Source organism: Octodon degus, unplaced genomic scaffold (assembly GCF_000260255.1).
Source record: "Octodon degus isolate 3935 unplaced genomic scaffold, OctDeg1.0 scaffold00290, whole genome shotgun sequence".
Taxonomy (NCBI): Eukaryota; Metazoa; Chordata; class Mammalia; order Rodentia; family Octodontidae; genus Octodon; species Octodon degus.
The window spans coordinates 1,692,748-1,717,456 of record NW_004524866.1 but is presented as its reverse complement, the minus strand read 5'-3'; the positions used below and the strand labels follow the sequence as shown (position 1 = coordinate 1,717,456).

General features: G+C 37.1%; 1 protein-coding gene across 1 annotated transcript in view; it reads right to left on the bottom strand.

Annotated features, from left to right (window-relative positions):
- LOC101568669 (vomeronasal type-2 receptor 116-like) overlaps positions 1–24,709 on the bottom strand; it is a 60,012-nt gene that overhangs the window by 22,690 nt on the left and 12,613 nt on the right. Inside the window, 2 exon segments of the mRNA XM_012512937.2 lie at positions 9,100–9,722; positions 14,763–14,886. Of these exon segments, the coding sequence (XP_012368391.2) occupies positions 9,100–9,722; positions 14,763–14,886 (747 nt within the window).

Sequence of the window (24,709 nt, the reverse complement as noted above, 5' to 3'; positions counted from 1 at the left end):
TGTGTGTGTGTGTGTGTGTGTGTGTGTGTGTGTGTTTGGTGTGGCCAGCTCAGCACACCAGGGGGCGGGGCTGGCATGTGGTGCTGGGGGATTGAACCGCGGTTCCTGTGCTTTGCTAAGCTTGTTCTAAGTAGGTGCTTTAGACCACTGAGCCATATCACCAGACTCAATTTTCTGAAATTGTCTTCCAATTTTTTTTAGAGTACTGTAATTCTTACTGCATCAATGTTTTATTTCTTTGTGAGAGTGATGACTAAGTCTTTCTTTTTCTTTATTGGTTCTCTTGCTTTTTTTCTTTTGCATGTTTTTGTGAAAGGTGTGATTTCCCCATGGAAATGACAATGTGCTCTTTCTATGTCTATTTTCCTTAGGTTTCTTTTCTTTCTTCCTTTTTTCTTAGTCCTGGGGATGGAACTCAGCTTACCCCATAGGCACTTATGCTGCTGACCTATCTCCACAGCCCTTCTTTCTATTTCTCATTCTGAATGGGTGTTGAATCGTGTGAAAGACGTTTTCAGTGTCTATTACAGTATGTATATTTGATCTTGTTTCTCTCTATGTGACATATTACACATATTGATCTCTGTGTGTTGAATCTTTCTTGAATCACTGGGAGTAGATTGATAAGTAGAGAGAGAAAGAGAGTTCTTGATGTATGATCTTTTGATGATTTACAGTATTCTATTCAATAATGTGTTGCTAATGATTTTTCACTTATGCTGATTAAGGAGCTTGTAGTTTCTTTTCTTAGGAAAATCATCATCTGGATTTTGAAGCAGTGTGATGCAGGCTTACATGGGTGACCATGAAAGATCTGTACCCTTTTCAATTTCTTGAGAAGTAGAGCAGATTCATCACTTTTCATGTACTTCTTGAATTCAGCAGTGAATCAATCAGGTCCTGGATTATTTTTAACTGATAGATTCTTTATTGTTATCTCAATTCCATTGCTTGATATTAGGTTGTTCAGGACTTTTCTGTCTCGGTTTATTTTAGATAATTACTATGAGTCTAGGTATCTGTCCATGTCTTCAAAAATGTCCAATTTTTTGAAATAGAATTAAAAAAAACACATATTTTGTACTGGGTCTACAGGGTATCATTGCACAGAACAGACTCATAGTGATCCTCCTGCTTTCAGCCACCCAAACGCTGGGATTAGGGGTGCACACCAACATGCCAAGTCTGTCACTGTCTCAGTGCACCCTGAGGGCAGGGCTGGCACCTAAGCCGGGGATAAAATCCTGCCCCCTGTGCCTGCCTAAGCAGGTGATTTAATCCACTGAAGTATCCTACTGACCCTGAAATATGATCTTTAAAAGTTATTGTTTCATGCCTTTTGATGCTTTTTTAAATTTCCTTCCTTCCTTCTTTCCTTTCTTTTTTTTTTCTGAGGTGGGGTACTGGAAATTAAACTCAAGACCTTCTGCTTGCCAGGCAGGGGCTTGTGCCATTGAAATAAATCCCTAGCTGTTTTCTAATTTCAACATTGTATATTTTATATATATATCAGTGACAACTTTCTTTCCTTTACTATTTCTTTTCTGCTGTTGAAATTAGTTTTCACTTACAACATACCAAACTACCCTTAAAAGAGTGTGAATTCTTCCTTAAGGCACACTAGTAGCCTATTAAGCAAAAAAAGTCTTTCTATATATTCTCCAGTTGATAGGTACCTTGGTTGTTTCCAAGATTTAGCTATTACAAACTTTGCTGTCATAACCATGGGTGTACATATGTCATTATGATACGATGTTTGTTATTCTGGGATGATACCTGGGGGGGACCAGCTGGGTCAAATGGGACCTCAAATTCTAGAATTTTGAGAAATTTTCAGTTTTTGAACTGGTATAAACTCCTATCAACTGTAGAGAAGAATTTCTTCCCATCGCCCCACCAGCATTTGTTGTTGATTGATTTCTTTTTCTTTTTCTTTTTTTCATTTTATGCATTTGGCCCAAGGTCTTACTACTCAGCTCAGACTTGTTGCAATCCTTCTGTTTTCATGATTTCTTGATACTAGCCATTCTTTCTAGAATGAGCTGGTTCCTCAGTGTTGTTTCAATTGCATCTCTCTAATCACCAATGATGTTGAATTTTTTCCATATATTTATTTCACATTTGTATTTCTGCTTCTGAGAAGTGTATTCATCTCAGTTGCCCATTTTTTGGATTGGATCTTTAAATTTAAGGAGTTTGATACTTTTAATTTTTATATGTTCTAGGTATAATTCCTTTGTCTGAAATATGATTGTCTATAATATTTTCCCACTCTGCAGGTTTTACTTTTACACTGCCATTGATTTGTTTTTCTGTGAGAAAAGCTTTTCCATAGAATGAGATCACTGTTATTGATTCTTTGTACTATTTTTTGATCTAATGAAGGTTATGTTAATGAAATCTTTGCATATATCTATGTCTTCAAGAGTTCTGTCTATTCTCTCTTTTTGTAGATTTTTTTTTCCCGTGGGAGGAACCAGTGTTTGAACTCAGGCCCTTGCGCTTGCCAGGCAAGCACTCATTCTACTGAGCTAACTCTCCAGTCCCTTTGTTTTGACAGATTTAGTGTTTATCTTTGAATATCTAGATATTTGATCCACTTTGATTTTAGTTTCATACATCATGATAGACATGCACCTAGTTTTATTCTTTGGCATGTGTAAAGCTAGTTTTTTCCAGCACAATTTATGAAGGAGATTATTTTATCCAGTGAATATGTTTGGATCCTTTGCCAAATATAAGGTGGCTTAATGTATTTGGTGTTGTTTTTTCATCTTCTAGTCTTTTACCTTGAATCTCAGATCTGTGTTTTGCTAGTACCTTGCTGGTTTTTTGTCACAATTGCTTTTTAGCCTAATTTTAAGGCAGAAATTGTTGTGTTCCCTACCTTGCCTTTGTTGCTGAGAAATTTTTTTTCTATTCTACACTTCTTTTTACTCCGAATGACCTTTAGGAATTTTTTTTTGTCTAGTTTTGAGGTATGATTATGGCATTTCAATATAATGACATTAAATCTGTGTTATGGGTGATACATTGTGTCAACTTGAGAAGTGTAGAAGATTAATTGAGTAACTCAGAAGTTCTGATCCTGGAGTATAAAGGACATGCCCTTACCCTTCTGGGATGATGTTCATTGTATCAACTTAGGAAATTTCAAAGTTCCAGTGATTCAGCAAAGGGCCACGGTCTTCACTTTATGAATATTCTCATGCTGTGTAAGGTGAGGGTATGAAGATGGTGTGAATGCTACACCTATCCCTGCAATGACAGCTTGCTTACAGTGTAAGGGGAAAAAGAGGCCTCCCTCGTTATTCTTGCTGGTTTTATTTCTTCTTCTGTCCTGAACTGTTGCTCCTGTGCCGTGCCCCCTTGATCTGGGGCCAGCTGAGTATGACGGATAGCTCCACAAAATGTGAGCTAAATAAAACTTTCCTTATTAATTCTTTGTATCAGATATTTTGTCTCAGCAACAAGACACAAGTAAGAAAGACAATCTGCATAACAATTTCTGCAGTATGGCCATTTTTACTATGATTATGGTTTGTGTCCGGTAGCCCTCTTGCCTGAATGCCACATGTAGTCATGGGGCAGACTTCTAGAAGTTGTATCTATGGCTAGGATCATGGGTGTAAGTGCTACACCCTTCCTGAGTTTCACAGCCTAAAGTGCAACAGAGGGGAGACAGACTTGTTCTTTGTTGCCATTAATCTTCCCTTTTGCTCTTGCTGTTTTGCTTTTTTCTGCTGCCATGAGCCTCTGCCCTCTTCCATGTGCCACTCTGCCTTGAATCCAGGTAAGTATGGACTGAAACTTCCACTAACTGTGAGCTAAGTAAATCTTTTCTTGCTCAATTTTGGGTGGTAAATATTTGTCCCAGCAATGAGCAAAAAGCAACTAAGACAACTGTGTTGTTTCCTCTTATCCATGAGCAAGGTATATCCTTCCATTTTCTGATATCTGCTTTGAGTTCCCTTTCCAGAGTAATGTAATCTTGAACGTTTACTTTCTTTGTTAGATGTATTTCTGAATATTTTACTTTCAACAGTATTGGGAAGGGTTCATGGATGAAACCAGAGTATACAGTTAAGTGAAATAAATTGGACTCAGTTATCAATTGGACTCAGTTTACAAATATTGTATTGTCACCCTGGCATGAGATACCAGAGCAGTAACTAAGGGTCAAAATATACAATAGACAGAAAGCAATTGTTTACAAGGAAATGGGAAATAGAGTAGGGAGAGGAAGGAGAAGAGAATAAACAATGATTTAAAAAGTATAAATGGAAACAAAGCTTTTCCAATCACGAGGGGATGAGATGAGCGATTGAAGGGAAGAGAGGGCATTGGGAGAAAAAGATGAATCAAAATGTGTTGTGCATAGATACAAATTATGAATGATAATTAGGATGATACCTACAATATATCAATAAGCTTAACTTTAAAAAGAGGGTGTAGAAACAGCCAGACTTTGTCAAAATATGAAGAAGTCCATGAATATAGACAGACAGCAGCAGGTGGCAGGAGATAGGAAGTCTTGAAGCAGTGACTACAAATATTCGTAGGAAGATAAAACTACCCAAGAGTTTGTGTTCTATATTTTGCAGAATACAGTACTCACTACTTTGTGGGTGGCCTTGGTAGGTTTTGATTCAGATTCTACACAACAATACCTTTTCTTCTATTTAGGAGTTCTTTCTTGCACCAATCAGCGGGGCTGGTGGGTGCTGGGCCAATTTCTTAGTTTGTCAAAGTGCTATCTGAGAACTGATGGATGCATTTAGAGATTTCAGGAGCTCTATATTTGAGTGACAGTGTATAATAGGGTCTGTTGGTTGCATGCATCGCCTGGCCAAAATCCAAATGCCATTAGTGAGTTTCAGGGATTGATAGAGCACGTCCTATCTTTTCCTGTTCCTCCTGGAAATACTATAAACTCTGTTTTGCACGTCACTGGGAACTGTGTCAAACTTAAATGACATTTCTTATGCTAAAACTGGAGTTTGCTTTTATTATAAACATCCTTCCACATTACAAGGAAGATTTAGAACCCTATTTTGCTGTTCTGGGCCTAGGGAGATAGCTCAGTGGTCTAAGCACCTGCCTGGCAAGCACAAGGAACCAGGTCTGATCCCCGGTACCACATGCTTTGCCATCCCTGGGCACTGAGCAGGCCACCAAAACTGGGTATGGTAGTGCATGCCAGTAATGCCAGTGATGGGGAGGCTGAGACAGGAGGATCACTATGAGTCAGAGCTGGGTAGCGAGACCCTGTACCAAATAAATAAATAAACAAGTAAAATGTTCCAGTGATCTGACTCAAGAATGTAGGAAGTAAGCAGGCCTGGGGAAATAATGTCATAAGCATCTGATCTATTTTAACCATCTTTGGATACACTTTCTCTGCTGAATTGTACTAAACCACTCCTCTGGCCTTGTCATTTATCTACCAAAACTCCTTTCTACCTATGACATAAGAAGAAGCTTGCCCCTTCCTAGTTCTGCAGTGCTCTCTCCTCCTCATCTTCCCAGATTTTAGGAACACCTGACTGCTCATCCCTCTCAGTGCTTACCTCTTGCCTACCCCTTCTTTAAAGGGCTCAACAACATATTAGACACCAGAGAGCACCAGAATTCAGTGCAATTTCTTGTTTAATGAACACTCGAATCTTGGAGTACTGGCTTGGAGACTTGCAATTTGGGGAATCCTTTAGTGCTTACATTATAAGTAGCCTATAATTTTTGCTGATGTTTTTAGTCAATTTTATACACATGATTACTTTAAGCTATGGAAAAGAAAAGGAGCGCTATGACATGCACTCCCTGTTGTATTTGGCCTCATCATCTGGAATGAAGCAGCCATAGAGTTTCATTTAGCAGCCATGAAAGGGCATGAAATCACACATGACCTGCAGCCGTAGTTGTTATTGTTGGGGTAATTCACGAAACTGAGGTGGGAAATACTCATTTTGCTCTGATATATGCTGATTTTTCAAAAGCAAGAACCAATTCAATAAAAGGAATTTTACACAAAATCCCATTTATTTTTAAATAAGCAAGTACTCAGTAAAAATCAGACATACTGTTCTGATTTCTTTAGTAGAATTTCTTTTATTTCAACTGTGTAAGCTTGCACATATTGTCCCCTTTTAGGAGGGGTCAACAAAGTTGGACTTCACACAGATTGAAGAGTGGATGTGCCTTGGTGTCTGCCAGCATAACATGAGGATAAGGATATGCCTTAGAGATCTCCTTTTTTTCATTATTAATTCTGGAAGGTTTCTAGAAGAATGTCCTCAGTGAATCACTTTTCTCTTTGAATATTCCACTTTCAACCTGTAAGATAGTGGAGAATAATGCCTTCTATTAAAGCTGCTGCAGAATACAGCACAGAGGGTCTAGTATGATTCTGACAGCCAGCAAGTGCTTAAAAAATTCCCTTCATTCTGCTTCATTTTCCCCAAAATCTCTGTGTCCCTCAACAATCTTGTGTTTGGAAAGTGACTGCATCATGGGGCCCCATCTTCATCAGCAGATTCATCTCCAGGTGGCTTTAGGTCCTAAATGTGTTGTTAGCAGGTGGGGCCTGGCCGGAGGTGGCTTGCTGAGGATATAGCATGAGGACCTGAGCCCTTGTTTCTGGATCCCCCGAATTTCCTCGCACCCTGGCTGCTATGCTTGAAAAGGTTCTTCTGTCATGTTCTTCAGTGCTGCATTTTCTGACTCACTACCTGCTGACCTGCAACTGAAACCAAAAACCAAACAAACGCCTCCTCCACACCTCTTCCTCTAGGTGGCAGGTATTCTGTATTTTATCTCAGCAGTGACTAATATTGATATTTTCTATCAGACAATTGGAGTCATTGCTGTCACTGTACCTGATCATATGGTTTGAAAGCATTTGGACCTGGTTTGTGGGTGCAATCTGGAAAAGATTGAAGGTGCCTAGTAGAAAAGCCCTAGAGTTTGGAAATATAGAAAACAGAGCCATAGGAAAGCAAGCTAAGTGGCCAGATAATTAAGAATTTACTTTAGCAGGTGAGTCAGTCATACCAGGAGCTGGGGATCTGCAGAGCTGTGGGAACACCAGGGGAACGGCTGTCATTCTTTAAGTTTACCTCAAATAGGACAATGTGAAGTTGTTTTATTTGTGCTTTAAATGTACTGAAGTTTTTTTCCTTTTCCTTTTCTTTTTTTGTGGTCAATGCAGATCACCATGGGGGTGGGGTTGGCATGGCAAGTTGTACCAGGATCAAACCAAGGTCCCTGCACTTTTCCTAAGCAGGAGCTTTAGACTGCTGAGCTACCTCGCCGGTCTAAATGTATTATAGTTTTGATGGAATCTACTAGAAGGATTTGAAGATGGATAAAGCATAAATTTCTCCATCTTTCCATTTTTCTTTGGGTTTACTCCCTCTTTCTCCTTCACTCCTTAGTCCCATCCATCAATCCAGGAACTCTGGTCACCCTTTTGTGCTTTTCAGACTCATTTCCACCCACCCGTCCTTGCTGTCGTCGTTATAACCACTCTCTCAATCTTTCATTTAGGAAACTCCTTGTATTGCAGATACATACACAAAAATTGAATACAGAATAGAAATAAGGTTTTATTAACTTAAAATATATGGAAAATATTGAATTCAAATATACTGTCCATAGCATTAAAGATCAGTAACCCATAAACACTTATAACTTTATTCAGAAATATTTATTCAAAATTTTTAGTGGGAATCTTTATTTTATTTATTTATGCATTTATTTATTTTTTGTGGTACTGGGGACTGAATGCAGGACCCTGCACTGGTCAGGGAAGCATGTATTCTACTGAGCTAACTCCCCAGTCCAATTAGTAGAATTCTTAAACAGTGAATGAGAATGTAATGACTCAGAATCTGAAAAGCAGGCATGGGAACACAATGAGTACAGCTGTAACTTTATTATTTATTTATTTATTTATTTATTTATTTATTGACAGATGCTTGCAAAACTCAGGACTTCTCTTGAGTCTCTGAGAAGCCTAGGTTGAAGGCAAGATTACAACCTCCAGCCTCACTATCCCAGAGTTCTGAGATCACATGTGCACATAAGCATGTTCAGAAAAACAGAAGACATGCAATAATGTTTATGTACAGGGCCATATATAGCAAAAAAGTATGTCGTGCAAATCATTTTCTATCACATCAAAATGGCTTTTAAAATTTCTAGGTATGGACTAAATATAAAGGATTCAGAATCACACTGACATACAGGATTATATTTATTGCCTTTTAAAATGAGAAAAGATATACAGAAAGCTAAAAGGAAGGCAAGATAAAAGTGGATCTGATGATCACAATCATAAACAATAGAATGAATTATGAAAAGAGAAAAAAAATTACAAAAAATGAACTTAAAGACATGAGAACTGCAAGCAGATGCAGGGGCTGGGGGTTCAATCCCCAGGTCTACACTGCCTGCCCTCCCACCGGAGTGCACTGAGATGGCAAATGCGACTGGGTGTGGTGGCACACATCTGTAATCCCAGCACTTGGGAGGTTGTAAATAGGTGGATCAGTAAAAGTCGGATCTAGTAGTGAGATGCTGAGCACCCTGTAGACCCTTCCCCCCCAAAAAAAAAAAACCCAAAATGACATGAGAACTGCAGTTTCTAGTGAACACTTTCCTAATGGAAAAATAAGGATCATTGCATAATAAGGATATGAGGACCATAGTAGCATATAGTATCTGGTATCTGACTTCACATATGGTTCAGATTTGACGTCAGGCCCAAAGCCGTATGTTAGAAAACAAACATATTTAATGATAAGCAGACTTCTTTTTCACAGAATGTGTTTTGTACCTGATACCAGTAAGAGAATTTCCATCTGGTCTTAACAAAATAATGTAGCACTTGGGGACAAAGATGCAGTCCAGCAGACCAGCACTGGACGCCAAGATGGAGAAGATCTCCATGGCCACCATGGCCTTCCCCTTGCTGCTGTGGTACATGGGCAAGAAGGTGACCCACACGCTGCAGAACACCAGCATGCTGAAGGTCAGGAACTTGGCTTCATTGAAGGTGTCAGGCAGGTTCCTGGCCAGGAAAGCCACAGTGAAGCTCACCAGGGCCAAGAAGCTCAGGTATCGCAGGACACAGTAGAAGGCGGTGAGGTAGCCTTTGTTGAACACGATGATGAAGTGGCCATGTTCTGAGTGAGCATCTGTGTCAATGTAGGGTGGATTTGTCCCCATCCAGATGCCACAGGGAGTGAGTTGGATCAGGGAGCAAATGGGGATGATGAAGTTTGGTGCCCCTGATAGAAGCAACTGCCTCATCCTTCTGCCCTGGGCAGTGACTTTAAAGGCTAGCACCAGCGTAACAGTTTTGGCCAAGACAGTGGAAACAGCCACAGTGAACACAACTACAAATGTGGTCTGCCGGAAGATGCAGGTGGCTGTGTTGGGACGGACAATGATGAGCGAGGAGCAGAGGAAACGGCAGATGAGGGAGATGAGCAGGGTGTATCTGAGAGCTTGATTGTTGGCCCTGACAATGGGAGTGTCTCTGTGCTTCACAAAGAGCCCAAGAACAGCAACTGTGAGAAAGGTGAGAGTCAGGGTGCTACCAGCCAAAGCTTTTCCCAAAGGATCTTCAAAGGCCAGAAAAGTCACAGCTTTTTGGAGACATTGGTTTTTCTTAGTGTGGGCATACTGATGGTCTGGACACGTTATACATTGTCCCATATCTAGCAAAAATTAAAATTGTCACCTGCAGAGTTTCGCAACTTTTTGAGATTGACAGGTCCATTTCTAGCACTTCATTGGACATGAACTAATTTGATCCCTTTGAAATTTTTAATCTTTTACCTTGTCTTTTTTGTTTTCCAGTGAATTGGATTGAACTCAAGCTTTTCACTTTGATATAGGCCCATCACTTTTAAATTTTATTTTTTGTATCAGGATCTTGTGGTTACCTTATGTTACTTTATTGCCATGGTTCCTTTCATACATAAAATGCAACTGTCTCTGCCTCCCTGTCCCCTGGATCCCAGGACATGTGACCACATCTCATTTTTCATTTCTTTCCAGGCACAAAATAACAGAATGCCATGTGGAGAGTAACTCCCAAATAATACTGAGTGAATAACTCCTGAATAAGAACAGCACTTGGAAGCGTTATTACTTATTCTCCTTTTATGTCTGCCACATCCATGAAATTTTTCTCTTTTTACAAAGTAATAAATACCTATCTATCTAAATCAAATCTTTGTAAATTATTCACCAGGTTATCATACAATAATAAATCCCATATTAGGAAACCTTTATAATTTCCTAAATTTCAGGAAAAGCGTATATTTGAAAAAGGATTTAGTGTCATGTAATTCCATCATTGAGCATCACTATCTGTCAACATGCTCTCTGCAAAGTTCACATTTAGTTTTTATGGTCTGCTGACTTTCCACAGAGAGTGAGCTGGATCAGGGTGCAGATGGGGATGATGGCGTTTGGTGTCCCTGACACCAGCAACTGCCTCATCCTCCTTCCTGGAGCAGGGAATTTGAAGGCCAGCACCACAGTAATGGTTTTGGCCAAGACAGTAGAGCCAGCTACAGTGAACACAAGTCCAAATGCCATCTGCTGGAAGATGCAGGTGGCTGTGCTGGGACAGTCAATGAAGAACTTGACCACAGCAGTAGTTTAATGTTGGTATGTTTCAGAGTCTTTATAGAATGTTGGACTCTATATTTAGTGATTTTAAAAATTTGAAAAAAATCAGATTTCAAAATTTCTTTTATGTATCTATTATCACAGACTTTTCTAAGAGTCTTTCTCAACATATTTATCTATTTATTTTGTATAGGATCTTGCTACACAGCTGAGACTGATCATGATCCTCCTGTCTCAGCCTCCCTAGTGCTGAGATTACTGGCTTGTGCCAACAGGATCATTTCTGGTGGTCAGCAAAGCAGGCCCGTGTCTGGGGCCAGCACAGCATGAGGTTCCAGGGATTGAACTCAGGTTCTTGCACTTGCAGGGAAGTGCTTAGACCACTGAGCTATCTCCAAAGCCCTTTTGTAAGAGTATTGTGTTCCATTAACATGAAACCCAAGACAAATGTATTAATTACCATGGTCTTACACTTACAAACTAATATCAAAAGAAATGCATATCCTTCATATTTTCCATTTCAGTACATATTCGTGTGTGTGTGTGTGTGTGTGTGTGTGTGTGTGTTTCTTAGTTTAATTGCATTGGCCATGACACGGAATGTAATGTCTTGCCGAAGTGTGACATAAGCATAGGGAACACCTTGGTTACTCTTCAGAAAAAGAACTGACATCTACAAAATATAACAAAATGAAAAAAGGAATCTGACTGCTAGAGTTGAAAGACCTAATCCTAAACTGAACATCTGATATGAATAGACCCTTCTCAGAACAAGTACAAATGTCACATGAATCCATGAAAAAATGTTCAACATCACTGAGCAAGATAGCCCAGAGGACGAAGCCCCTGATAAGGCAAAGACAGTGACCAAAGTTTGAGCCTCAGCACTAAATGCTGTGCCAGCACCACCCCTGGTTGCACTGAGAAAGCCACAGAGACAGGGAATGGTGGCACACACCCCTAATCCCAGCAATAGGGAAGCTGAAAACGGGAGGATCACTAATAATCCAAGCTGCGTAGTAAGACTGTGTAACCCATACATAAAAAAGACATACATTTGTAAATATCACATTGTCTCTCTGGTATGAGAAATGGAAAATGTAAATGAGAAGCAAAATTTACAGTAGATATTGTGAAATAGACAGCATTTGTCCAAATGGAAAGGGAAACTGTAGAGGGGAGGTGTTGGAAAAGAAAAGACGCAATGGATAGGAAAATTTAAAAAATGAGTATAAAACCATAAAATAAAAACAAAGATTTTTAAATAAGGATAAAAGAGGGTTGAAGCAGGGGAAGTGATAGGAGCAGATAAAGAAATCAGGATATATCATTACAGATAGACATTCTCTATGATAACTGTGATCATTATTCATATCTAAATTATAGACTTAAACTGTAAATTAGCTTAATTTAAAAAACGGACCACAAATCATAAAGTATATTGTTGGATCCCATATATATCATACTTTTTCTTAGTGAGAACATTTTTTCCCAATTTGTCAAGAAATACTTTTATTGTTTATTTATAAATCACAAAGATATGTATTTTTTCTTATAGTCTCTAGTATTAGGCTTCACTTTTCTTCCTCCGGAAACTAGTACATTTAATTATATTTCATAAATGGAGTTTGCTCGTGGCATACCATCTCTGAAAAATATAACTAAATTTTTAAAATTATGCAATGAGATTTCTTGGTTAGGCTGACAGGATCTGAGGCAGGAGAGTCTGCAATGGCCTTGCTGCTGGAGACCCAGAGAAGCCCATGACTGCTCTCAGTCTGAGAATACCGAAGCGACTGAACAAGAAGTTTCTAATATGCAGGACCAGCCCAAGGCCAGGCCTAAAGTCTCCCAGAGGAAGCATCCGTGCAGGTCTGCCTTGGGAAATTGAAGAACAGAGACGTCGAGACAAATGTCCATAGATGATGGCACCAAAGGGCCCCTGCACTTAGTCTGGGCTCTTCAAGGTGGGCACACTTCCTGCATCTTTCCCTATTTATTGCATTAAAGTTATAACCAATCCACATCTGCAGTGGGCCTTCCCTTCCCAGTTTGCTGGCTTACAATGCAATCATCTCCAGATGCACCCAGAAATATGCTTTACAAACCTGATAGATTCAATCCATTCTATTGGCTATATCGTGATTAATAATCATAGTCATGGCTATGCATTATTTTTAATTTTAATTTTTGTTATTTTATTTTGAAGAGTACAAAAAGAAAAAAAGAAATAATAGAAAGACAAAACAGGGTAACATACAACAATATACAAGACATAGATTTGCAAAACAAGTATAGAAAATTATCAATGGTTGTTGTATTACCTATCTTTATCATCAATTATGTTGTTCAGATTAACAGACATGTTATGGTTATTTGATCAAGATTGGGCACATAATTGAATATTAACACTTGATTTCAATAAATCTTTTTTTTCTTTTCACTTTTACTTTTTAAAAATTTATTTTAAAGAGAATATCATAATAATTGAAAGGACATTCAAAATGGTATATGTTTAGTAGACCAGGATAAGTGGTATTCAAGCATGATTTTTGTATTACATATTGCTGTCCTCAGTGTAGTTACTTAGATCACAGATATCAGCATACAGTTAGTCAAAGTGAAAATTCTACACATTAACTGCTATTTTTAAATAATATCTGTTATGGTTTCCCACCCCCAAAACCCCATGTACACATAGGTGGACCTTTTGGGAAGTGATTGGATCACAGGGCATAAGACTTATCAGCGGAGAACTCCACAGATGAGTTTATAGCTGGATGTGATGCTGAAAGAAGATGTCTGGTCAGAAGTAGAGGGTCACGGGTTGTGACCTGGATGTATCTACCTTTCTCTTCTTCTGAGCTGTCTGCTTCCTGCTGCCTTGGCTCAAGCAGCTCTCTACTGCTCTTCCTCCCTGCCTCAGAGCCAATCAGTTGTAGATTGAAAACTGTATAAACTATAAGTCAAAATAGACTGTTCTCTCTTAAGGATGAAGTTATGGGTATTGGGTTATTGTCTCAGCAGTGAGAAAAACATCTGTGCAAACAGACTCTATATGCACATACAATCTTGACTATATAGCATGCAAACGTTGCATCTTTATGAAAGTTTAAATGGGAATATATGAAAAATTACCCAATTATCATTGTGTCATAAATCTTTGTTCTAAACACAATAAGGGATGCAAAGCATACAATATCCAGTATTGAAGATGGAGGTCTCTGTCTTTTACAGACCTACATCATAAAATCCATTGAGTTTGCGTAAGAATGTGACATTGTAATCAGTGCCTAGAATTTAACTTTTAATGACTGTAATAAAGATTATTAATAGTCTTGATTAAAAAATAAATGAAATTGCAGTGCTTATATTTTGAAATTGAAACATCTATCAGGCATAGAAACAAATTGGATAATATTCAGTTAGAAAGTGATTCTACCTTGTCATGATATATTGTATTTATGATGTACAGCACTACAATCTCAAGGTTCAATAAATTTATAGAGAAGTTTTACCCCTCATCCTCATATGATCTGTACTTTAATAACATGACATTTGCCCTTAGACTATTTGAATGTTCCCCAGGGAATCCGTGAATGTAGACAGGTCTAGCACATCTTTGAGGCAGTCTCAGCATAGCTGTGGGTATTCTGACTCAACTCACCCCCTCCAGATAGGGACATACGCCATTGGTAGACCATATGCTGGTTCCTTTGCCCACAATGAAAAGCAAAAAAAAAATAAATAAAAAAAATAAGATTGGGCTAAAAGGAAAATAAAAATTAATTTCAAAGGAAAAGTGTATTTTGCAAAACAAGCAATAGCACTCAATATAAAAATAATTTGAAATTTAAAAGAAAACTTTTAAAATTTATTTTCGGAATGATTAAAAATAAAAATGATGCAAAATTTCAAAACAAGATAAGAAATTAAAAATAGTGTGTTACATATTGTTTTCGAAGTAATTGCTTAGATTAGATGATGTAGGCTTGCAAAATTAACCAACCAATAAAAAAATTATCATTGTTGTTCTCTACAAGACATTTTTCACTTTGAAGATGGATGTAGTGAATATAAAAATGGAGTGGGAATTTCATCAAAAGGAATGATCTTACCTGTGTCACTGGAGATCTCATTGTCTGCAGAAGGGGTACAATCAATACAGAAGGCAGCCTTTCCCTCCTGAGGGCTTTTTCTAAATCCAGGGCTGCAACTCTCACTGCATACTGAGCGGGGAGTCTACGGAAAAATATGGGGGAAACTTGTTAGACTTTCATTTTCCTTTCAGAGCTAAAAGATGTACTTAATTTTCATACCTACACAAAACTATCTAGATGAATGTCAAATTTATTTCACAAGATGAAACATATATCTACAAATATATAAATAAATAAATGCATGTGTTTCTCAATCTTCAAATGCTGATAAACCAGAATTTTTCAAGTTGAAAATTCAGCTATTCAATTTCCACTGGGATAAAGTTTAATTGTTTCATGTGCAATATTTGAGACAACATCCTCTGACAATATGTAGCTTTTTCTGGTTAAGGAAATGGGTCATGGTTAGGTCCAACACACCTCTGTGATTCTTGTGGCCCACTCTATTGTATCCTCAGATAATGTTATTTTACAACTGTGTGGAGCACATGAAGAAATATTTCCTAATTTAACCTTCAGTCTAAGGCCTTTTGGAAAATTCCAAAAATTGAGAATGTCATACTGTGAATCCAGTTTCCTTCTGTCATACAAGCTCACTTTGTCTCCATCAGGAGTGTTAAATTGGACTTTCTTTAGAAAGCAATGCAACTGAAAGAGACACATCATCCTATATGAACAGAGCTCCAGGAGAAAGACACAAAATATGAGTGGCCAAAAGTCCTTAAACTACTGTAATTCCTTTCATATAAAGCCATTTGAACACTAGTGTCTGTTGAATTACCACACATGAATATTTAGTTTAAGGACTAAAATATCAGCCTGCTCCAAAAATGTCAGTGATTTTCTGGAAGCAATAATCCATGCAAACCCATGTAAATAAAGTTTGGGGACAGGAACAGAACTCTGTTGACACAGCACCTGCCTGACAAATGCAAATTCTTCAAGCCTTTTTATGGTACCTCCAAAATAAAATACTATAAAAATAAATTCGGTTCTGTTAGGCAGAAACATTAAATAATGAATGAAAGCTTCTAATACCCACAATGTCAACTGCATAACTCACTGTTCACAAAGCAACTATATGAGTCATCAATATCAGAAGATTTTGCAAAATTAAAAGGAAAATTCTTATAATATGGGCAGTGTAGCTTTTAATGCCATTTAGTTTCCTGAGTGACTTCACATTTTCTGAATGCACTTTAAGAATGCCACAGGACCTGTTCAGGTGGCAAAGACGTTAATGGCTTATAATTAAATGCACTGCAATGGCCTCCTGTTTTTCCCCCTTTCCAGTGGCTCCTTGACTGAGGAACATTTCAACTCATGTCAAGAATTCTCTATACTGTTATGTTGAGCTGCAGGGGACTCAGGTCAACAATTTCTGACATTGCCAATCAAGCAGAAGACCCAATACTATTATGGGCTACTGGAGTCTTTTAGAATATTTTGCTGAGTTAACATACCTATAATATTTAAATGATGGAACTTAAGAAAAAAAAGGGTCTACAGATGAATGTCCATTTTGTATCTGTGTATTCAAAATGGTTAGGATAGATATATAGTTACAGTATCTTAATGAATACAGTGATTTGTTCTAATAGTGTTTGTAAATAGGATATCATGTCCGCATCCTGTACAGCAATTAACCACTAGGAAGAATGTAAGCAATGTGTTAATTATTGAAACTGTCCTACCAATTTGATTTGAAACTGATAAACAATTGCTATTTGTTTATCAAGAAAATTATGGGAAAATAATAAATAATTTCTAAAAAAATAAAATAAAATAAAAAAGAAATTTAAATTTGGATCTAGATTAGATTTACAATGAATTTACAAATCAATTTGGAGAGAACTGACTCCTTTACAATATTAATCTATCGCTCCTAAATGTATGTATGAACAATGTATCTTCATTTATTTAAATCATTTCTATGTCTTCAAGGTATGCATTTTTTTCCTTATAGCAATGTTTATATTCTTGGCCAGTTTGTAAACATTTTGAAGTTTCTAAAAAAAAAGATTTATCTATTTAAAATAGAAAATCAATAGTTACCATAGTTCATCCACATGTAAATTGTGCTTATTGGTTTTTTTTTTAAATTTTTACTGAAAAACCAATAGCAATGAGATAGTTTCAAAACAGGTTATTAGGACAGTTACAATAATTTACACATTGCATATGGTTCTCTTTATAGCAATTATTCATAGTATGACATGCAGACATGATATCCTGTCCAAACACTATTAGTACAATTCTTTATTCTCACTGAATTAAGAGAAAGTAGCTGTATATCTATCTATCTATCTATCTATCTATCTATCTATCTATCTATCTATCTATCTATCTATATATTTTACTACAAATGGTCCTTCACTTATATCTCCCTTTTTTGTTCAGTTTTGTCAAAGGTAGGTATACATTGCCATTTAAATGTTTTAATTGCACATTCTCTCAGTCTTTAAGAGAGAGCAAATTGGTGAAGCAATGGCCATGACTCATCCACATGGCTCACACTGACAAAAGATGTACAATCTGCGATACAAAGTTTCAGGGTTCATCTTGAGGGGATATCACTGACCTTGAGAGACACAAAAATTACATTTCTTGTTATATAGGTCTTGCTTTATCTTGGTCTTAACCATCCAGCAGAAAAGTATACAAAAGAGGTATAAAAAGTAAAGCCACATTAATATGCTGAGCTGTAAAAGGCTCAATTCAACAACTTCTGACATTGCTAGTCAAACGATAAATTGTGCTTATTGTTAATTGTGCGACTGTAGCTGGGCTGTCATATCTGTTGTAGTTAGTTATTATCCCAATGTTTAAAAATATTGAGAAGCTCTGGGGTAATAACCTCATCACAACCAAAACACTGGGAACTGAACCAAACAGAAACTAATATCCCACACTCAGTTAATTGGAAAGGTAGGATGTTGGGAAGAATACAAACTAAGAATCTCTTAGCATAGAAGATATCCTTGAAATGTAGATTACTCCAGGAAACACTTCAATACTAGTGATATAAAATCTACTCACAAATTAGCAAAGATCACCACAGAAAATAATTAAAAATATTTTGAAATGTCAAAACAAGGGGTCACAATGCAATCTTACACTTACAGTTTACCCAGAACATGACCAAGAGATATTAACATAGAAGAAATTGGAAGTCTAACACCTGGAATTTCTGAATGATAGCAACTGAAATTAAAAAAAAAAAACTTCAGTTGCTATAGAAGGAAATACATCAGAAATAATCTCTCATATTAAAAAAACAATGATAATGAAAGAATTTGTCAGCACTTCTAAAAATGACATAAATCAAAATAGAGCGTATAAAATATGGGAAGTTAAAAGAACAATATAAGGAAGAATTAGAATGCATAAACAGGTTCAGGAAATTGAAAATTCCATCAAAAACTGGCAAAACTGCTTCAACAAAATTTTCAGAACTTGAAGATAAAGAAAAACTTTCAGACCTTGAAGACAACACTGCAGTTAGTGGTCATGGAAGGAATGATCTCTTAAAAATAACAAGGAACCAAGAAATAAGGATTCGATAACTGCAAGACCGCACAAAGGAAAATCAACATAAAAAGATAGGTTTCAACGGAAAAAACAGGAGTCAATACAAGTGACATTAAAAGGTTATTTGCAGAAGTCATAGCAGTAAGTTTCACAAACATGGGAAAAAGAATATGACACACAAATAAGGGAAACATATAGAAATCCAATGTGCCATACATAAAATAAATACATGCCAGATATAGAACAAACAAGATTCCAGAAATTCAGCACAAGAACAGCATATTAAAAGCTATTAGAACTCATTGTGTTGTCCAGAAACCTTGGAAAAAGCCTAAGAAAGCTACGGGGGTATAGAACCTGACCTGCACCCATACCACCAAGGGAGGCTTGGTGAAACCTATCCAAACTTCTATCATTGCAGGAGAATTGCAAAGCTCAGCTCGCCCCCTCAATCACTGCAGGAGCCTTGTGGAGCTGCAGCTCTACCCCAGCTACCATCATGAAACCCTCATTGAACCAAGGAAAGCAAGAGCCTGTGTAATTCATGCTGCGACACTCCACCATTACTGCTGAGCTAGGGTGAACACTGGAATAGCTTCAGATATTTCAACACAAAGGAAGGAAAAGCAATCTCAGACCTCCAGCCCACCCAGAAAAAGCTCAGGAGGAAAGGACATAGAAGAACTTAGATGTCACAAACACTGAGAAAAGATAGCAACTGAAGCAAAGTAAAGAAACAATCCCATCAGACTATAGAAATAATCTCTCAGATATAAAAAATGGCAACAATCATAAATTTGAATTTTGAATTTCTCAGTGGATCTAAAGAAGACATAGATAATAAAAACAGAAGAGAACAGAAAAATAATGGAAGCATTCAATGAACAGTACAATAAAAATGGGCAATAAAGGTCGCACGAGGCTTCCCCTTAGTAACCTGGGTGATAGCTGGTGAGTGGCCTGGAGGTTTCCGGAGGTTCGCGCAGGAAGATCTCTTTTAAAAATTTCCGGGGGGCCTCAGGGGCCGGACACCCTCCCCAGAATCGTCCCTTTAGAGTCCAGTCTGACCTTAAGGCTGGGCTTGTGGCCTTGAACAAGTCTCACGGGGCGGGGGCGGAGCTTGTCTCACTAGCTAGGAATTTAGGGAATGCCCAGGGACTTTCTAAATAGTAGCTGATATTTAGTAACACGCCATCTTACAGGAACATTTCATTTTCAGAGCAGTCCTAAAGGAGTAGGTATTATTATTCCCCATAATGAAGAAACAGAAGTGCAGAGATAATTTTACCAGGGTCACGCAGCCATTAAATAAGTGATGGAGCTTAAATTCAAACCGAGATCAGACTTTGAAGCCTGAACTTTAACCGCTATTTTGTGTTGTCCAGTTGGAAAACAGTTGCCATTTCACTAATATGTCTCTGTTTACATAAGCCAGACAAATTTTACAGGTGAGACTGAGGTTTAGAGAGTTTGACTAGTGTAAGGAAGTTGCTAGGAACAGGGCTCTTCTGGAGATCTTCCTAGGTTTAGGGCTCTTTCCTGCAACCATATTGTTTCATTTCCCAGAATCTTGGAGAGCTTTGTAGTTGACAGGCATGAAAACCTGTCTGACCCCGTTATAGTTGAGAAAACAAAACCTAGACAGAAAAAAGCGATGGTGTAAGTTGTAAGCCAGGGGCAAGTCGGAGCTGCCACAAATTCTTTTGCAATTTGGGTGGCATGGATGATACAACAGGGAGGGTTACTATAGGGTTTGTAGTAGTTTAGTCTTATGCATGATTTAGATAATAAATACACATATGTTGTGTTGCTAAAAATGAAGTGCTATGATGAAGTCCACAGTGCTATGATGGGTTACGGGAAGCATGACCTCATTTGGTTGGAGGCCATGGACAGGAAGGCATGCTCTGAAGGAATGGTGGCAAGAATAGGAAGTAAAGAGGTAAGGAAAGAACATTCCAAGAAGATTCAGCAGTGTGTTTGAAGACCTTGGAGCCGGAGGTATCCTTGCAGAAATAAAGGATCAGCTTTATTTAGTGAAATAAAGATGTCAATCAATTACAGTAAAAAAAAAGGGGGTGGCAATAAAAATTAAAATGCATGAAACAAATTCAAACAGATATTCAGTAAATTAAGAATTTCACTAAAAGATGGCAAAAGACCTTAAAATAAGAATTGTAGCTAGTGATCACAAAAGAAAAGATCGCTTAAATATAAAAAGGAAACAGCAAATAACAGTTCAACATTGCAGGACAATGGAAATAAAAACAATAAAAGACATAGATATCAATGAAGCAGCATAGGTCAATACAAATGAGATTTTAAAAAAATCTATTTGCAGGAGTAATAGAATAAAATTTTCCAAGCGTGAGAAAAGAATCTGGCATATATGTGAGTGAGGTATTTAGAAGTCCAATTAGCTATAACAAAAATAAATCTACACCCACACAAATAATAATCAAGATCCCAGAAATTCAGCGAAAGAACACAATATTAAAATCTGTTGCACAAAAAACCAGATCAGTGATAATGGAAAGTGCTTCAGACACATGTCAAATTACTCAACAAAAATCATCAAGTAAACAAGAGTTTGCAACTGGCAGAATTCAGCCAAGAGCAGCTTGCTGAATGATCCAGCAGGCTATACTTGGTTCAGAGAAGCTTGATGAGTGGACCAGTGGGTGGAACTCTACACTGAGTTGCTCCATGTGTGACCCAATGGGAGAAATTCAATGGCATTTTCATGGAAGGAGGGACAGAGGCCTGTGGCTGGGTCTGCTGAGGTGAGCCACATTGCTAGACACAATTGGTTCCAGACTGAGGCCTAGACCTACAGAAAGATCCTTATGGCACACAGGTGGCAGGAGGTACTTAGAAGCCTCCAGAGCAGAGCACAATGCCAAGCTAAAACCAATACCACACTCTCAATAGAGAAAGTAAAAGCTTGGGACATGGCAAGACGAGAATGCTTGAAATAGAAGAGGTACCTCAAGGACAGATTCATTACAAAGAGGTCTTGATTCCAAATACCTACAATCAAACTTTAACAAAAAATTATCACAGAAATCAAATAAGGAGTTCTCTTTGAAACATAAAGAACACAGCACAATGCAATACCAGGCTCTGAATCCATGAAGAACAAATTCAGGAGATACTGGCAAAAAGAAATTGGAAGCCATGCACCTGACATCTCTTGAAACAATAGCAATTGAAGTAAAGAAACTACTGCAGAAGGTTATAGAAGAAATCAGATCAGAAATAATCTTCCAATTTTAAAAAATGATAGCTATGATGAAGGAATTACTAAGCCTTTATAAAAAGACAATGAGAAATAAAATAGAGGATAGAAAAATAATGGAAATCTTGAATGAGCAATATATGAAAGAAACAGTATGTATGAAGCATATTCAAAGAGATATACAAGAAATGATAACTCCATTAAAAGTGGGAAAAACCATTTGAATGAAAGTGAAGATAGACTTTCAGACCTTGAAAAATTATTACGACTAGCGAAAAATTAAGGAAAGACATCTTAAAATAACAAGTTTCAGGGCTGGGGAGATAGCTCGGCAGACTGAACAACTGCTCATACAAGCACAAGGATGAGGTTTTGATCTCTGGCACCACATGCTGCCCCAGCCTCACCCTTGAGGGCACAGAGCCTGCCATCAAGACCAGGTCTGTGGCACATGCCTATAATCCCAGCGCTGCAGTGTCTGAAAACAGAATAATCACTGTGAGTCCAAACTGCATAGTGATACACTGTATCAAGCAAATGAAGAGAGAAACAAAGATCCAGAAAATAAAAATTCAACAGTTGTAAGATGATGCAAAGATGAACAACAAAAGACTAATAGGCACCAATGAGAAAGAAGGAAGCAACACAGAAGTAAAGGAGAAAGCTTCTCCCAAATGGGGAAACAATCTGATATTCAGATAACTGAGTTATATAGAATTCAAAATAATATAAATCCAATTAAATCTGCACACATATATAATAATCAAGATTCCAGAGATTCAGCATAAGAAAATCATAGTAAAAGCTGCTAGAGAAAATAAAATCAGATCACATTTAGGGGAAATCCTTAAGAATAACAACAGATTTCTCCTCACAAACTATCAGGTGAAGAAGAGCATGGAGCAAAATATTTCAAGTCCTACAAGAAAACAAATCCCAACCCAGACTGACATAACCTGAAAGACTCTCTTTCAAGTTTATTTTTTTAAATTAATTTTATTGAGAAAGAAATAGCAATAAGACAGTTTCAATACAAGTTAGTAAGACAGTTAAAATAATAAATACATTGTATATTATTGTCTTAATAGTATTTTTCATAGAACAAGATTCAGACATGATGTCTTTTTTAAACACTATTAGTACAAATCTTCTCAATGAACTAAGAGAAAATAGCTGTATATCTAATCTAACTAATTTGTATATACAGATATATATTTTTTTCACTACCAAATGGTCCTTCATTTATATCCCCCTTTTTTGTTTAGTTTTGTCAGACATGAGTATTCCATTGCCTTTAAAATATCGTAGGTGCTTGAGTTCATTAAAATAATTCAATATATTGCAATAGACCATAGTAAAAGCATCAAGTCAACAACTTCTGACGTTTCCAGTCGTGTGGATAACCCAATCTTTCAAATTTAATGGAGAAGTGAGATACTTCCATCACAAAGAAGAATTAGAAATTTTCATGATGACCAAACCAACCCTACACAGAATACTAAAAGACCTACTAGAAATGGATCAAAATGACCACAATTCCAGGAACAGCAGCAGAACGAACCCAGCAAACATGGCAAGCAATTAAACACAGAAGAAAAGTAGGGAACTATCAGCAGAAAAATATAATTCAATACACATCAATTATAATCATGAATGTAAGTAGACTCAATTCGCAAATTAAAAGAAATAGATTGCCAGGATGGATTAAGAAAAAAAATGTAACCATATGCTGTATACAATAAACACATGTAACCCAAAAAGAAAAAAAAATCACAGGCTAAAAGTCAAAGAATGAAAAACAATGCCACATGCTCCATAAGCTCAGGAAAATAAACAAACAGGTGTAGGTATCCTGTTCAAAGACGTTCTGCATTTCAAACCAAGAATGATCAAATGGGTTAAGAAGATTATTACATAGTAGGGGAAAAATTCAAGAGGAAGAGGTAACACTCATAAATATGTATGCACCAAATACGGGAGCACCCAACACCATGAGACAAAGTTTAATGAAAAAGAAAAATTTTAAAACCAATAACAAAATTTTAACAGGGGACCTTAACATGACGTTATCTAAAAAAAAGTAGGTCAACTATACAAAAACTAGCAAACAAATGGCAGAACTGAACTATATCTTTGAACAAATGGACTTAGTGGACATGTAAATTGTTGTACTCAACACGATCTGAATACACATTTTTTTCAGCTGCAAATGGGACATTTACTAAAGTAGACCACATACTAGTCCATAGGTCATGCTTAATTAAATGTAAGGAAATACTGGTCATTCAAGAAACGCAAATTAAAATAACATTAAGATAATTTCTTGCCCCTGAAAAATGGGTTTCATAAGAAATCAATTAATACCCAATGTTAGTGAAGCTGTGGGGCTAAGGAACCCTTCTCCACTGTTGGTGGGAATGCTGACTTTTGCACACACTATGGAAATAAGTGTGGAAACTCCTCAAAATCTAGTACTGGAAATCCCATTCCACTCAGCCATTCTTCTTTTGGGTATTTTCCCAAAAGAACTGATATCCTTGAATCATATCGATATATGTGACCCTGTGTTTATAGCAGCACAATTTGTGATAGACAAATCTTGGAAATAGCCCAAATGCCCATTACTTGATTAATGGATGAAAAAAAGATGCGATATATTCATATGATGTAGTATTACTCAGATATACAGGAAGACAAACTTGATGTCGTCATACACAAGTGGATGCAGCTGGATGCTATATTCATAAGTGAAATAACTTTCATAAGTGAAATATATTTTCCTTGTGTAAGAATTTGTAAGAATAAATAAAACCTGAATGGTTTAATAGATATAGTACAATCTAAAGAAACTAAACATAAAATTTAAAGAATGAAAATGAAGGAAAGGAGAAAAGATAGGAAAAAATGAAAGGGAAAAAATCATGTAAGTATAAATACAGGGTAGCTGAGACAATTGTACTAATTACTTCCATTCATTTTTTTTTTCTTTTCAAAGTTTTATTGATAAACATATATCAATGAGACAGTTTCAAATCAAATTGAAAGTACAGTTTCAACAAATAATACACTGCATATATTCTTCTTAGTGGTTAATTGCTGTACAAGATGCAGACTTGTGATCCTACTTACAAACACC